This window comes from Ascaphus truei, chromosome 7 (assembly GCF_040206685.1).
Source record: "Ascaphus truei isolate aAscTru1 chromosome 7, aAscTru1.hap1, whole genome shotgun sequence".
Classification (NCBI taxonomy): Eukaryota; Metazoa; Chordata; class Amphibia; order Anura; family Ascaphidae; genus Ascaphus; species Ascaphus truei.
In genome coordinates, this window is record NC_134489.1 from 76,046,765 (window position 1) to 76,064,047 (window position 17,283).

General features: G+C 44.5%; 1 protein-coding gene across 6 annotated transcripts in view; it reads right to left on the reverse strand.

Annotated features, from left to right (window-relative positions):
- MYO3B (myosin IIIB) overlaps window positions 1-17,283 on the reverse strand; it is a 410,453-nt gene that overhangs the window by 39,033 nt on the left and 354,137 nt on the right. For all 6 annotated transcript variants that reach the window (XM_075609095.1, XM_075609097.1, XM_075609096.1 and 3 more), the window contains one exon: window positions 12,666-12,789. In XM_075609095.1, the coding sequence (XP_075465210.1) occupies window positions 12,666-12,789 (124 nt within the window). The remainder of the gene's footprint in view (window positions 1-12,665; window positions 12,790-17,283) is intronic.

Sequence of the window (17,283 nt, forward strand, 5' to 3'; positions counted from 1 at the left end):
AGATCTCTTGTAAATTTAGGCAGCCCAATTTTACATAACATATCTCTGAATATATCCACTTTCTTCTGTTTTAATACAGTTTGGATGGCCAAACGATTGCTTCTTAAATAGCATTACTTCTCCCAGACTTCATGCATTGTCTTTACTTTACATCTAAGACATTCTCCCTCATCCCCTGTTACTTAATATTACCATAAACCTTATTGCACTTTCCACTGTTCCGCTGAATGCTTCCTCTGGATTGAGAGGCCTTGATGATAGTTTCAGGGTCTACCTCTAACACTGTTATAAACTGTAAGACAGGGGTTCTTAACACCAGTCCTCAAGAACCCCCCCCCCCCAACAGGTGAGGTTTTAAGGATATCCCTGCTTCAGCACAGGTGGTTCAATCTGTGGCTCCGTCTTCGACTGAACTCCCACCTGTGCTGAAGCTGGGATATCCTGAATACCTGACCGGTTGGGGGTCTTGAGGACTGGAATTGAGAAGCCCTGCTTTAAGATATGGACATTTAAGAGTAAAAAGGTACATGTTCATATTAGGTGGTAATAGTACCCAAATAATTTGAATTAGAAGGCCATCACAAATAGCCATTCTAGTGAAAAATAAACAATTTAAATGAATGTGTTTGCATACAAAAATCCTAGGTTATTCAATTTAAAAAAAAGTAGTATTAAAATGTTGACACTTTTAAATATGTTATTATTACATTATCATCAATATTTGTATTCATGTTACTAGAATGAAGAATGGTACTCCTTTTAATTAGATTTTGATACAGCATTAATATTCTTATTTATCTCTGGCATGTCATTTCTATTATGTTCTCATTTCTTTTGATCTTAATGCTTTAAAATATGTAAACCAGCAGAGACTTTTTCATACAAAGTCTGCATACCACATCTGATTATTGCTGGAGGCAAGAGCAAATTATCTAAATTGCTAACAGTACCAAAATGTAATTCAAGACACTGAAAATCAGGAATTAGGCTGATCGTTATTATGGGGGAATTCTCATCAACATAACTAGATTTTTTTTTTCTTTCAATTTTATCTGGAAACAGTTCCTATATATTTCTGTGAAAATAAATACACGGTTTGCTTTGTTTTTGCAAAATAGATTTTTGCAGCTCCTCCTGTTTTGGGAAGAGATGATGATCTTGGTAGAATTGCTACAGGCACAATACATTAGCTAACTTAAAGTATCCAATGTAAGGTTATAGGTGCAATTGTTGGTTATTCTAATTTTCACCAATATACACGTTTTGTTTAATTTATTCAAAGAGGTAGTGGTGGTATACAAATTAAACTACCAGATTTAACATTTGCAATATTCTGGATTCCACATAATTTATATGATGCAGGAAACTAAGATTTCAGCACAGTTTTGTAACCTCAACACCTTCCCGACAACATAGATTACTGTATACTATTTGCTCTTGGTGTCAATGCCGCTGTCAAATATATTAACATATATTAGCCCATGTAACAGGTTCTCTGACAGTTTTGACGTTTATCTGTTGGATTAGTTTATCTGGTTTTAAATGCTGGTCATGAAGTGCTTTCCACACAGCACATCGCCAACAAGGAGACTACAATAATAGAACACTTTCCTTGGCATTTATTGTTTTATGTGAAATGCCCCGCATTTAACCGTAGCTCACTTATGTATTCTGTTTTTGTTAAATTGCAGTCAACAGAAATTACTTGTGTAACCATGATGTAAAATGGCTGCAGTCATCTCTCCTGCTGACAGTAAGGCCTGGTAAGTTATGGGCATGCCAGCAGTAATCATGGAGGTTTGCCCTCACACCCTGGTGAGGTGCCCTATGTATGGATGGGAGTGGTCACAGGCTCTGACTCCCTGGTTGGTGATGTCAGAATTGTGTCAGCCCCGGAGGATACATAAGGCACAGCACTGATCAAAAGTTAGGGGTTAGTCTAGGTTCTTCTGGGGATTAAGAGTTCAGAAGCTGTTCAGTTAGTGAAGAGGAAGTTCAGAGTCAGTACACTAAAGGACTAATGAGACTGTGACCAGGGACCTGGCACAGGTGAAGTATCCCTGCGGGGATAGGGAATCCCTACATTAGGAGGACATACCTTTCAAAGGGAAGTACGGTGAACAATGGAGGGCTAATCACACCCATTGTGGAGGGCAGCTGGCCCACCATACTAATAAAGATGTTCCTGATTAACAACACTCTCGTGTGCAAGTGTGGAGTTATTGCACAGAGAGAAGCACCACAGAGGAGTTCCTCACCAGGACCATCCCCAAGCGGACGCCGGGATCCTGATGAGGTGGAGGCGCTGCACTGGATATAGGTAGGACTCAAGCACACTACCTCAGCTGCCTGTCTGGGTTGACAAATCCCCACACACCATCATGCGGGAGACTCAGGAGTCCTGTTGCCAACAGGTGCACCACCAGACATCACACTGTAATGGGGGCTGGTTAGACCACAGGGGCCAATATGAGATTGGGTGGGTCAGGCCAGTTCAGAAAACCCGTTACATTTGGAGGCGCTGCTGAGATATGTCGACCTGTCAAAAGGACAGGCTTTAGCTAGGCACACTGGGAAACAGGGAGAAGTGTCTGCTGCCACTTTGTGCTGCATTGGGACGGACCTAGGGGCAGTCAGGGGGCTGATGGCGTATGTCAGTTCACAGGGACGACCTAGGGGCCTGAAAGGAGTTGGGGGTTTGGAGCCGGGCTATAGCTGTCCTAGTCACCTTAAGGTAGTGCTAGTTGGTAGGATGCCAGAAGGGATAGCCTGTTAACGTGGTCAGGAATCCTGGAGAGGGTCTGCGCTAGGCTAACCAAGACAGGTAGACGCCCCAGTACTGCATGGAAGCCCCAGAGTACTCTAGCCCATCCAGACCTCTTACCGAGGGAAGCACAGACTGGGAGGAAGGAGATACAGCAGACACTGAGAGAGTGAGCCTAGCCTGAGGTAGTGCAACACGAGTCCAGCCTACATTAGGTACACAAGGTGGTGCATCAGAGAAATCTTTATTGTACCGGTGTGGTGGCTGCCCCGCAGAGAGGAGCCCCATGTACGATAACTACTACGAGGGAATGACGACCGCAAGAATGGAGGATCCGCACGGTGCGGATAGTCCAAAATGGCGACCGGCGGTTGATGGGGAAAGCACGCGTGCGCCCCACTGAAGAGCAAGCTGTTGCTGACATGTCTTTTACAAGCCTGCTCTGGAGTGGAGCGAAAGCTGTGGCCGCACCATTTTGGTCCTGCCTAGGACAACGAGGCGCCACCCTGGAGAACTGTGTTGAGGACATTGCAATTGTGGCTGATGGAAAGGACTTACAAAATGGCGGCTCCCGCTTCCCTGGGAGACCGCGTGGGCCGATGGCAGATTATTCTGCAGATGCACAAGTTCCCAAGAATTGGCCAGAAGTGGCGCCAACAGGAGAGCCCCGCCCGCATTGGGGGTATGGCGCGAAATCTGCGGCCGCGCCCTCTAGGACTGAAAGAGGTGCGGCCTCAATTAAAAGGACATCCTATCCCATTGTGGGACCCGCCCATAATCGCTACCACTGGGGGCGGATTCCAATTGTGTCAGGTGAGGGCGGAGCTGAACCAAGGAGTGGCTGACCATTCCACCCCTGTTGGTCACTCACGCGGAACCAGCTTCCAGGACACACCAGTGTTACGAGTGGCTCCCACTAAGACCATGGCCTGCTCCCCAGATGTAAACCGGATGGTTTCGACTCAGCCCTACGCAGTACCCGGCGGGGTACTGGTGATCCGTGTAGGGGGAGCGGAGACAGTAGTGGGCCTCTGCCTGCAATGCCGACTGCCCGGCGGCACCATGGGCACGGCGGCGCGCTGTCCCCAGTGTGGCACACAATATCTGTGGCCAATGCCCACCTTCGTGCCCATTCAGAACAATGACCCAGGGGGGAATACGGCTATGCTGTCCGCCGAGTCCCCCGGTGCACTATGGACCAAGGGTGCGGATCCTGAGGAATGTGACGTGGTCGGTCCAGCAACCGACAGAGAGAAAAGAAGGCGGTCGCCGCGCTCGGCGACCCCAAGTACCCTAAGTGCGAATCCCTCGGACGAGGGACCCAAAGAACCAACAAGTACCCTGGTCTGGCCGGTGGCGGTGTCCGGTGGAGGGAATGGGATAAAAAGGCCACTTACCGGTAGTGACAGCGGACGGAGCCGGGTGTCACCAGTGGAGCAGAAACTGGAGAGGCGGAGCCCAGCTGTTCTCGGGACCGGCGGGTCCAGTGGTAACGGGCGATCCACGACCAACCTGCGGACTGGTAAGGATAGCCCTTGTCCTTGCCAGGCTCCGATGCCATCGCTCGAGGAGGAGAGGCCGTGCCAGGCCAGGACGGCGCACATGGACGCAGAGGGACTTCCGGACCTAATCGTGGAGGAAGAGATCCCGCATTGGGGTCCATCCCAAGATGGCGGCACATCCGATTCTAGTGATGATGGCGTTTCCGGCAGAGGCGATCAACTAAGAAGAACCGGAGTAAGCGGAGACCGGAGAAGGGTGAGACGCAACCGGCGATACCACCGTCCAGTGGTACGGGACAATCCAAGGAAGGCGAACGGGTCGGAACCCCGCGGCTGCCGACTGCCTATCCCTACGCCCAACCCCACGCCCTAGGTAATGCCCCTGTCCCCATCACCTGTTCCCGGGGATCATCATCCAGTGTGGGGGTGTCGGAAGGATCTTTGGGGGTTGGTGAGAACCGGACTGGGGAAAGACTGAGCAGCTTTGATTCCGGGGAGGGCTCAAAGGGAGGAGGACAATTGGGACAGGTATCTAAGTCCCGGTGGGTGCCTAAAGAGGCGGATATACCTTCTGGGGAGGCCCCAAAGCATGAGAGGTGGTCCAGGCCCCGTTCTGTAGGGACTTCCGGGGTCTGCTCCTGGGGAGGTACAGAGGAGGGAGACTCTCTAGAATGGAACGAGAAGTCAAGGGAGACCCGTTGGTGGGTGCCCTTATTTGAGGGGTACGTGGGCTCGATGGACCGCACGAGGTTCTTGTTACAAAAAGACGACATCGTAGATTACTGGTGGGCTAGAGGGGAGTTCACGCCTGCCGAGAGGAAAAAGGAGATGCAATATCGGTGGCTCATGATAGACCAAAATGAAATAGAACCCATGGGCCCTGGCATATTGTCCGACCCCGTAGATCCGGATGAGCCCCTATCATGGGTATTACCAGGGAGAGCAGGGAACGCCAACCTAACTAGGAGTAGTAGGGCTGAAAGGGCGATCGTTGCAAAATACAAGTACTCCCATGGGTGGGAGTACCCGTACGTTCCTGAACCCCTCATGGAGGAGATTGAGGAGAATAGGGATAGGTGGTTAAGGGAGACCATAGAGGAGTACATAGTCAACAAGGGGGGTGCCATTACGGGTAGTAAGGCAGAAGAAAGGATCGAGCACCTGATAAGGGTTTGGAGTATTGGGAGAAGTGTATACAAACACCGGGTAGTATACAGGCCTGAGAGGGGGTTGCCGCGTAGCTACCATGTAACTGTTCTGGACATGGGGGGTCGGGAGGTAAAGAAACCTGATCCACGGCACTACTATTAGGAGGTACTGAGTAGCATTACGCGGGCTCGTGGCTGCTGGTCAGGGCGTGCTTGGCGCGATGTGAATTGTTATGTTATAACCAGATGATGTTCTAATAATAATGTATGTTCCATTTTACAGTGCTTCCTGACGAAAGGTGTTCAAATTTAGGTCCCAGCCGGGGACGGTGGGATTCACCAGGGGGAGAATGTAACCATGATGTAAAATGGCTGCAGTCATCTCTCCTGCTGACAGTAAGGCCTGGTAAGTTATGGGCATGCCAGCAGTAATCATGGAGGTTTGCCCTCACACCCTGGTGAGGTGCCCTATGTATGGATGGGAGTGGTCACAGGCTCTGACTCCCTGGTTGGTGATGTCAGAATTGTGTCAGCCCCGGAGGATACATAAGGCACAGCACTGATCAAAAGTTAGGGGTTAGTCTAGGTTCTTCTGGGGATTAAGAGTTCAGAAGCTGTTCAGTTAGTGAAGAGGAAGTTCAGAGTCAGTACACTAAAGGACTAATGAGACTGTGACCAGGGACCTGGCACAGGTGAAGTATCCCTGCGGGGATAGGGAATCCCTACATTAGGAGGACATACCTTTCAAAGGGAAGTACCGTGAACAATGGAGGGCTAATCACACCCATTGTGGAGGGCAGCTGGCCCACCGTACTAATAAAGATGTTCCTGATTAACAACACTCTCGTGTGCAAGTGTGGAGTTATTGCACAGAAAGAAGCACCACAGAGGAGTTCCTCACCAGGACCATCCCCAAGCGGACGCCGGGATCCTGATGAGGTGGAGGCGCTGCACTGGATACAGGTAGGACTCAAGCACACTACCTCAGCTGCCTGTCTGGGTTGGCAAATCCCCACACACCATCATGCGGGATACTCAGGAGTCCTGTTGCCAACAGGTGCACCACCAGACATCACACTGTAATGGGGGCTGGTTAGACCACAGGGGCCAATATGAAATTGGGTGGGTCAGGCCAGTTCAGAAAACCCGTTATACTTGCAATGCAGGTTTGAAAAAATTGAGAATAATGCCTGTTTGTCACTGGTGTGGGAATAATATTTTCGTGGTGTGTGAGAATGCTGGTGGAACAGTTAAAGAGGTTTGGGAGTTTACATGTACATGTAGAGCCATGCAAGGGAGAGACAGAAATTCGGCCGGACAAAGAAGTTGGGCCCGACCCCTAGTTTCCGCCGTGGGCCCCGGCTCTCCCCCGGTTGTGTCCCTCCCTCACTGACTGTCCAGCGCTAAGTTTCTGACTTCAGTGCTCCGGGCCTCTCTGATGTCCGCGCATGCCGGAAGTAAGCGAGGCCCGTTGCGTGCTGATGTCAGAAGCTCAGAGTGGGAGTCCCCAGTCAGTGAGCGAGGGAGGGGAGCCGGGGTCCGGCGGAGAGGGGGGGGGGGGAGTTTTATATGTATTTAGGGGGGGGAGTTTATATGTATATACGGGGTGGGGATTTTGTTTTATATGTGTTTGGGAGGTGTTTTTTTATATGGGTTTGGGGGTGTTTTTTTAAAATATCTGTTTGGGGGTGTATTTTTTTTAAAATTATATTATTTGGGGGGTGTTTTTTTTTATGTATTTGGGGGGTAGGTTTTTTGTATATATTTGGGGGGTTGTATATATTCTGGGGGGTGAGGATTTTTTAAATGTATTTGGGGAGTTGGAATGTTTTTTGTACTTGGGGGTAGGGTTTTTGGAATGTATTTTGTGGGGAGAATGAATGAGGAGTGGGGTAATTGATGTAGGGGGGGAGAGAGAGGAGAGAGGGGGTGTAAGAGACGGGGTGAGGAAGTGAGTGCGGAAAGGGTAGGAGGAGTGAGACACAGGGTTAGAGAAATGCATGCGAGGCGGGGAAGGATTGAGTGAGAGTGGGGAAATGGATGGAGGGGGGAGATTGAGAGGGGGTGACTAAGGAAAAGAGGGAGCGAGATGGAGGGGAGAGAAATACATGGGAAGAGGGGGGAAATAGAGGGGGCTCGCGAGGTGTGAAATGGGGGGAATCGCAAGACTGCCGACACTGGGCAGGGGGGAAAGCTCTGGTCATAATTGTAGTCCTGGGCCCCCATCTGTCTGCGTCCTGCTCAAGAGAATAAACAATACAAGTAGTTGTATGCATGTATGTATATCTTTCTTTATATAGCGCCCAAAGCAGTACTTTAGTAGTACAATAATTTCAACAAATAAGATCAAACAATAGCAAAGGAAATCCCTGCCCTGGAGAGCTTACAATCCAAGTGGTATGATGGGAGAGTTCTAGACAGCCGGTGAAGGAATAAGTGCAGTAGATGGCAGTGGTTAGTAGGAGTGACCTATGGGTGTGGGATAGCAGCAATGAGTCTAGACTATTAGGATGCTTCATTTAAAAACTGAGTTTTAAGGTTTGTCTTAAAGGTGGGATGACGGAGTTCTACAGGTAAGGGGCAGTAAGGGGTTTAAGGTGAGAGAAAGCAGTAGAGGTGAAAGGATTGGAAAGGAGACAGTTATGGGTAGAATGCAGGAGACAAACCTAGGCATAGAGAGAGATCAAAGCTGATATATAGGAAGGACACTTGAGTGGCGAGCCCTGAAGGTAAGGCAAAGAACTTTGTGGGTGATCCAAAACTTGATTGGAAGCCAGGAGAGGATTTAAGGATAAAATGAGCAGAGACTGTTTAGGGAGAAAGTGAAATTGTTCTAGCAGCAAAACTTTGGATAGATTGACATGATGGACAAATGACATGACAATTTATTATACAGTAAGACAATCTGTGATCTGCATGCAAGGCTGCAAACAGCTCTCCGCAGGACCAGAACTACAGTGGGGGGAGGGCACGGGCGCCTAAAAGATGTTTCAAAAATAAATTCATATACATTGTTATTTAAGTAATAATCTCCGACGAATAGGGCATTACTGGCCAATAATGCCCTGGCTGGAAGAGTTGAAGGCCCGAGGCGAAGCCGAGGGACTTTAACCCAGCCAGGGCATTATTGGCCAGTAATGCCCTGTTCTGAGGGGATTATTACTATTATAGGCTAAATGTAGACTTTTTTCATAAATAATAGACACTTTTGTATAGTTAAATTGATTTTTTTATTAAAATAAAATGGTTAATACATGAAACCACCTCTATATACGCTTACACTGCAGATATCTATATCACACACTGCCGCCCCTCTGTGTGTACACACACACACACACACAGCAGCTCAACATACACAAACTGCTGCCATACACACACAACACCACACCACACCACACACAACACAGCACCTCTACACACACACACACACACACACACACACACACACACACACACACACACACACACACACACACACACACACACACACACACACACACACACACACACACACACACACACACACACACACACACACTGGAGCTCTAGACACACAACACAGCACCTCCTCTACACACACACAACACAGCAGCTCTACACACCTCTGCTGCTACACACACATGCTACACCCATAAACACTGCTGCTGACACTGACACACACACACACACACACACACACACACACACACACACTGGAGCTCTATACACACACACACACACACACCAGCTCTACACACACACACACAAACTGCTGCTACACATACAACAGCACAACACACACACACACACACACACTGCAGCCACAATAAAAAATGCAGCCACTTACTAAACTTTGCACTCACCCCCACCTCTACACACACAACACTGAACCTCTATACACAACACAGCACCTTTACACACACAACATACACACACACACACAACACTGCAACTCTATATACAGCACCTCTACACACAACACAGCACCTCTACACACACACACACACACACACACACACACACACACACACACACACACACACACACACACACACACTGCTGTTACAAACACATGCTACACCCAAAAACACTGCTGCTGACACTGACACACACACACAGCACCTCTACACAGATATACAGCAGCACACACACATTGCTACTGACACACACACAAACTGCAGCCACAAAGAAACTGCAGACAGCCACTTACTTATTTGCTTTGCAGACCCCCCCCCCCCCCCCCCCAATTCAACTGAATCTGCTCAGAAAATCTGTCAGCTCGGGAGGGGGAGGAGTCACCCTGTGACTGATACGTCCAGACCAATCCCCTGCCCTGTCTCAGAGCTGTTACTTCAATCAGACGAATCCCCTGTCCTGTCTCAGCGGTTCTGAAACCTGATTGGCTGGAAATAAACTCATTGAAAACTAACCACTCTGCTGCTTAAATTCCAGGCATTTTTGATTGGATAATGCCTGGAATTTTAACCAATCAGAGAGCAGGGTTTTCAATAATGCCCTGAATTTTACTGCTTTAGCCTATAATATATCATGAATGAAAAATACTACTGAACACTATTGGATGTGTTCCAAACTAGTGTACTTTTCCCCCTCACAAACATACATATGGTCTTATTTTTAAACTGCCATATATATGTTTTAATACATTTGGGGGTTCTGTAATCATAGTATCAAGCTCCATAAAAATGTTTCAGGTTGTCATACCAGACAGTGTAACTGAAACACATACGGTAAGCAGGTGTACAGGAAATGAAACAATGTGACATGTTTTTAGTATGTGTTTTGCTTAAAAGATAACTAAAGCTGGGGATATATCGTTTTGTACAAGGACAAGTTTGTATGGGTAAATTATACATGAAAACTTTTTTAATTCGACAAAATATTTTATTTTCCAAATCATTACGTTTGATATATCAGCAAAGCCACATACAGATGTAGCAAGAAGTAGAGGTGATTTTTTGTTGCAATTTTTTTAAACGCTAACCCCATTCATTTTAGCTCTGGGAACCCCTGCTTCAAGAGATATTCCGTAGGAGAAGCCACTAGTCGCACAGCTAGCAGGGTTCACATAATGGCGGTGTTTCAAAACTTCCCGCGCCCCACAGACCAATAAGAAGCCGTGACATCAGCAGGTTCGGGTTCCTATTGGACCACGTGATGCGGGAGCTTTAAACTTGCAGGAGATACTGACACCCCCTTTTGGAGGTCTAAATCTTTGGCAGCAGGGAGTCCCCAGAGCTGAAATTAAAAAGGTTCAGCCCTGGAGTCCCCCTGCTTCAAACCTATGTTAAAAAAACAATAATAATAAAAAAAAAATCATGAATGTAACATGCGATGGTGCGGGCGCTGGCGTTCACATGACCGCAGTACCGAAGGATTAATGCTGCAGGTGGATCGCGGCCGACACTATCCCCAGCGCCAAAAACTTTTTCTTGTTCATTCGCTGCTCTGGGGACAGCAAGTCTTACTACATCTGTAATATATGTTTTTCATGTAATAGCCCTTACTCTGTAATAGTGCAGCTCACACACACTCCCAGTGGGTTAACAATGCATGTTGTTAAGAAGTGGCCAAGCCTATATGTAGTAAATAAGAACATTGCTAGGCCACGCCACCCTACGTATTCATTTAGGCTTGTGACAATAAGCATTCTCCACCCTATGTACTAAGCTCATATTTGAAATATTAATGTGCCTCAGAATTATGGTGCTAATTAGTAGTACAAACCTTCATCACACGTGTGTCCTATATATGAAGGTTGCTATGTGACTTTCAAAACCAAAGCTGTCTCACATTTTAATCTGGTCTGTAACTGTTACATACGCCCATAATATATATTATCTGTAACTGTGCACGCAATGTGCTGTATATAATGTATACCCTGTTCACTTATGTAACCATGTACTACAGTATTTGTCATTTTAACTCTATGCCCAGGACATACTTGAAAACGAGAGGTAACTCTCAATGTATTACTTCGTGGTAAAACATTTTATAAATAAATAAATAAACATAACACAGTGTTCGTTGTTTGAAAAGAATTTTGACGCATTGCATCGTGTTGAATACCTGATGGATACAATGTAAATTAAAATAGAAACGTGTATTTTTTTTATTTATCACTAGTATCAGCAATTATAAATCATTGGTGTAATATTATTTATAATAGCCAAACTGTGAAAATAATACATTTTGTTAGCCTATATAATGAAACACCAGTGCTGTGTAAAATCCCTTTTTGAAGGATACACAACAAATGAATTCTGCGCTAACAGACTTTTTAGGATTTCCGCCAGATCGTTTGACTTCGATTGAGCTTTTCTTTTATTACACACACGTACATTTTTTACGTCTGTCATGCGTGTTCCATTTGAATGCGCCAATATACTTCACTAAAACAGTTTTGACGCTTGAGAGAAAAAAAGGTTCGTACATAGACAAACAAGGGCAATATAATGTGTCCTTTCCGTGCATCAATTGTACCCAACAAACTCTATTAGCGAAACTTAGTACATGGGCCGCCTTATCTCATCTTTCCATAAAAAGCTCACCACAACAGATATACAGTAATTCTCCAGCACTTGGGAAATCTGTCCAATCAACATGCGGCATCCTTACATTCTTCTATGGAACACGGATCCTCTATAACCTACAGTGGGTTCACATGTAATGTCATACACTGGGGCTTCTGTAACAAGGTCTCCTTGCTGCAAAACTAGAGCAAAATTGGAGCAAAATTGCACCAAATTTTTCAAAGCAAAGGAATTCCATTAAAAGCAATTTGAGTTTTTCTTTTGATAAACAGGTTAGCACACCCGATCCAGCTTTAACGGCCATTGACTTAAATGGGTGTTAACACTGGATCGGGTGCGCTTAATAAATCTGCCCCTATGGCTCTTATGTATCAAGACAAAAGTGCACCAGGTGTATCAAAGGGAAAAATCTCATTGAAATAAATAATAGTTTTTCTTTGTCCCACAATTGCACATGTTTTGCTTTGATACATACAGTATGCCCCTAAAGGGCAAAACTATTGCACCAGATGTATCAAACAAAATTATCCTATTGCTTTTTTGATATGACACATCAGATGCAATGTATGTGCCCCAGAATTGCACCACGTTTGCACTGAAACACAGACCTTTTCATACATAAACTGCAGTGTCAGTATTTAAAAAAACAAGAGGTTAACTGAAGAGAAGTTAAGATAACAAAAAAAAAATGAATAAAAGGTTATTTTATAGCAAATTGTACCTGTGTTTCTCAGCGAGCCGCGGAAATCTGACAAGCGATGATTTGCGATCACTTGAGGTTCTTTGGTATCCTGCATTGTATTTTTTTCAGCCACACATGAAAATGGCGCAAGAGTATTTAAATCCTTAAAAACATACAAAACAACAATTTCACAATTACTCTTATTTTTAAATTGCCTAAAAAAGATTGCACAGTGAGTCATGATTAATCTATAAGGGGTCTCTCGGTTCTAGGGCTATTTTGGTGCAAAAGTAGGGCATTTTCATCCTGCGACACCAGGCCTCATTGTATAACATGCGAATGGAAAGCTGTATTGAAGGTTTTCTACGTGGTAGCTCTATGGCACTGTAGAATAAGGCCCAATGTATCAAAGTACAGATGTAGCCAGGTTTTTACTGCACCCGCTGTCATGTTATGGTGGGATATTCTGCGTTATCACTGCCCTTGAATCCTATGGAAAATGTGTGATAGTCTGCATTATAATGCGATATTCTGTGTTCTGACCATCTGTAGGAGCCATCATTGCACGAGTTAAGTGATAAAACCAAACACCACGATAAATATCGCACAAGTTCAGGTCGAAGAGGGGCGCGTTGGCTATTGCCCCGCAAATTTTGCACTATCCTTTGTTAACTGGTACAATAATGGTTGCCCCATCTGTACTTTTCTGCAATTTTGCCCTGTCTGTAACAGTTTGCACTGCGGAGACTTATTGCGGGTGAGTTGAGGGAGGAATTACATGAAGCACAGACTATGAGGTATATCAAATTGTGCGTCATTCTTTCCCCATCAATTGGCGTCTAAACATCTGCCACGTTTAAGATGTCGTAACATATGACGCAACTGCGCACCAAAAAATGGCGCAATGCGGTGAATCTTCTCACTGCGTTGAGATGTGAGCGCCAATGTATGTTTCATTACCTGTGTAAACAAAACCATGTTTTCTGGGGCCAATTTCTCAAGCATCTTCTTATCTCAGGCAACACTTGAAAACAAGTATCGAAGTCTCCCAGCTGCTAAAATAGTGCAAAAATATTGCAAAAAATGCCGCCACATTTACCAATCAAAAAAATACCAGTCTGTTCTGTGGGGGTCTTTTCTTTGAAAAAAAACTCTGGTGCCATTTTTTTTCCCTCCAGTTTTACACCCAGGAGACTTGATACCCAAACCCCAAAATGGAAAGGTATATTGGTAAAAAAAAAATTGGGGGGGGGATAATATAAATAACTTTGGAGCCAACCTTTATGGGGTGCCGGTATCTCCTATGCAAGGAAATGTCCCGGTCACGTGACGCGGGACATTTCAATGCAGAGGGATACTGGCACCCCATAAAGGTGCCTGTATCTCGGGAAGCAGGGGGTCCCTGGACATAAAACCAATGTGGTTCAGCTCCGGAGACCCCCTGCACATCTACACTATTAAAGAAATGTATATTAATAAATATTTTAATAAACATCAATACCCGTCCTCCCCCCCCCACCCTCTGCCCAAACCCATACAGTACAGTAATGGGCAAAATAACTATTATCCAGATATGGATAATAGATTATTTGCCCATTATTAAACACTGCATTAGCATACAAAAACTAAGTAAATAAATACAGTTATACTTACCACAAGAGCAGGTCCCTCTGTCCTCCTTAGCAAGAAAGCATATATACATAATAAAGACATTCTAATGGCCCCTAACCCCTTAATCACCTTAGCGGTTACTAACCGCTATAGTCATTAAGGGGTTAACCCACCCTGACCCGATACAAACCTGGGAGGCCTAAGCACCCACCCCTGACTGACTATACCCACCCTGTACCCATTGAGTAGTATAGTGGTACATCATACCCATATAATAATAATATGGGCATGATAAGCCTCTAGAGCACTCAATGGGCACCCTAATTAAAATACAGTAATACACAAGACACACAATAATAAAACATAACTAAACTCCAAAAAAACACACTTCACTAAATAAAAACAGTAGCCAGCTAATCCAATCAATACAAGCAATAGCAACATCAACAATGAATTAATTAAACCATTACCCAATCAAAACAATTAATTCCTAAACCAACTCAAAATGAATAGTAACATTAACCAATCATAACCATTAATTACTACAAAATTTATGAATGTAAACATTAAAAGACAAAGAAATAAATTCAAACAATCTCTGAAGTAACCATAAAACACATTAGCTAACATAATACAACATTAACTACAAGCAAACACCAATCGCAAACATTTTATTAGCATTAAGCTGGAAAAAAACAAACAATCACATCCACATAATAAACTGAAATGAAAAAAAGCAACAGCAATATCAAGCGAGAAATGCCCCCCAAATATTGTCCTAAAAATGTATTAATCTGTACCCTAAAGTGGTACAGATTAATATATTATCAGTCAATGTGGCTCCCCCAAAAAAATCAAAACACACATCCAATGAATAAACCTGTAAAAAGAGACATTTACAAACATTCAATATATTGTATTGTATTGTATGTCTTTATTTATATAGCGCCATAAATGTACATAGCGCTTCACAGTAGTAATACATATCATATAAATAACAAATAATATAAATAACAGATCATGGGAATAAGTGCTTCAGACATACTGTAAAAGCAACATTAAGGAAGGAGTCCCTGCTCCGAGGAGCTTACAATCTAATTAATATATTACTTACCATTAGAAGCGGTGGCCCTCCGACTCCCGGGGTAACAGGAAGCTCACGTACCTTGAAGCCCTCCAACAGCATCCGATGCCATCCGCCATGAAGATCCGGATCAGGTACCCAAATCTTCTTTTTTCTTTCTTTAATCACCTTCTATCTTCATCTGTAACAATTTCTTGATCTTCTTAATCTTGTATCTTCTTGTTGTAATCCAAAAAGCCCCATGGTAGATCCCAACCGATGTTGTCCCGTCGTCTTCTTGGGCTCAAATGAGACGCCACAGCCTTAAATAGGGCTTGTGACATCACATTTAGCCTCCAAATGGTTAACAGCCACCTGATTGGCTGTTAAAACCATGTTCCGACTTTAATTTTTTTTTTTACATGACGTCACTTAAAGGGAATGATGCCAGCAAATCAGAATGGCTGTGCTTCATTTGCCTTTAAGATGACGTCACGAAGCCGGCGTCACATGGTATTTCAGCCAATCAGATCGTGGGAACCAATTCCACACTCTGATTGGCTGAAATACCTTGTGACACCGGCCATCTTGGATTTAGTGACGTCATCTTAAAGGCAAATTAAGCACAGCCATTCTGATTGGCTGGCATCATTCCCTTTAACATGACGTCACTAAATCCAAGATGGCCGCTTTACCCAAATTTTGTGGTGTATTGGATTTGGGGAGAAGAACGCCTTTTAGGGCTGCGATGGGTTGCGATAGGCCGCGACAGCCGACTCGCGGGTATCTGAATCGCGCGAATTTATGATCCTTCAGAAAATGGTCGATAAGCGGCTGATCGCCGCTCAATTGGCGATTTTCTTTTGGTGATAAAATGTTGCGTCGATACAGGCCATTATCGAGCACTTATCGAGGCTTTCTGAATACGAGTAGCCATTTTGGTCGATAAGTGCTCGATAAGGGCTTTACCGAGGCTTTCTGAATGAGGCCCAAAGACTGTATATGCATTCTTATTTTTATTTATTTATTTACATTTGTTTGATGTTTCCAGAGTAACAAGATGCTTTTGTAGCCTCTTTACATTCTCAACCTAATCTATTTTATGAGTGGTTACCTTCTATGTCAAATTGTCATCTCTATTCAGCCTCCACTCATTCCTTGTGTGCTTCTTGAGAAGTAATTGTAATTGCGCTATTAGTTAATGTTAACCCTTTCACTGCCCTGCAGGACCAATTGGCAGCAAATGTGTTAGGTAGCATAAAGTGAAGACCAACAAATGAACAAACAGACAAGAATGCCAGTGTTCCTATAGAGCAGAGGTGCTCAACTTAAGTCCTTAAGACCCCCCAACAAGTCCGGTTTTAAGGATATCCCAGCTTCAACACAGGTGGCTCAATCAGTCCCTGGTTCACACAGGTGGCTCAATCAGAGGCTCAGTCTTTGACTGAGCTACTGATTGAGCCACCTGTGCTGAAGCTGGGATATCCTTAAAACCTGATCTGTTGGGGGGTCTTGAGGACTGGAGTTGAGCACCCCTGCTATAGAGAATAAAATTGTAATCACAGGAAAAAAAATTGAGTAACATTTTCACTTTTAGGGTGATTAAAGTTGTTTTTGGAATGTACTTATAAGCCCACTTTTATTCTGTCATTGTAAATTGCCTCCTATCATTTAATAGAGGTGAGTTCCTTCAGCCCTTTGAGTGTAGGAAGGGGTTAAACAAGGCTTAGCATATAGTACATGTCACAATGTGTCTTTTTATATCTTGCTCCCTTTAAACCACACTTTTATGGAATGGAAATCATAGCTCACATTATGCACTGATTTCTCCCATGCTTCATTTGTATCAGCAAAAAGCTATAGGAAGGTATTAATCTACTTAACATTTCTAAGTACATCATCCAAAGGATTTTGTTTTTTTAATCTTACATATGCTCTGCAGAGTTACTGGCAAAAAACTGTACATTTTCTTCATTTCATCCT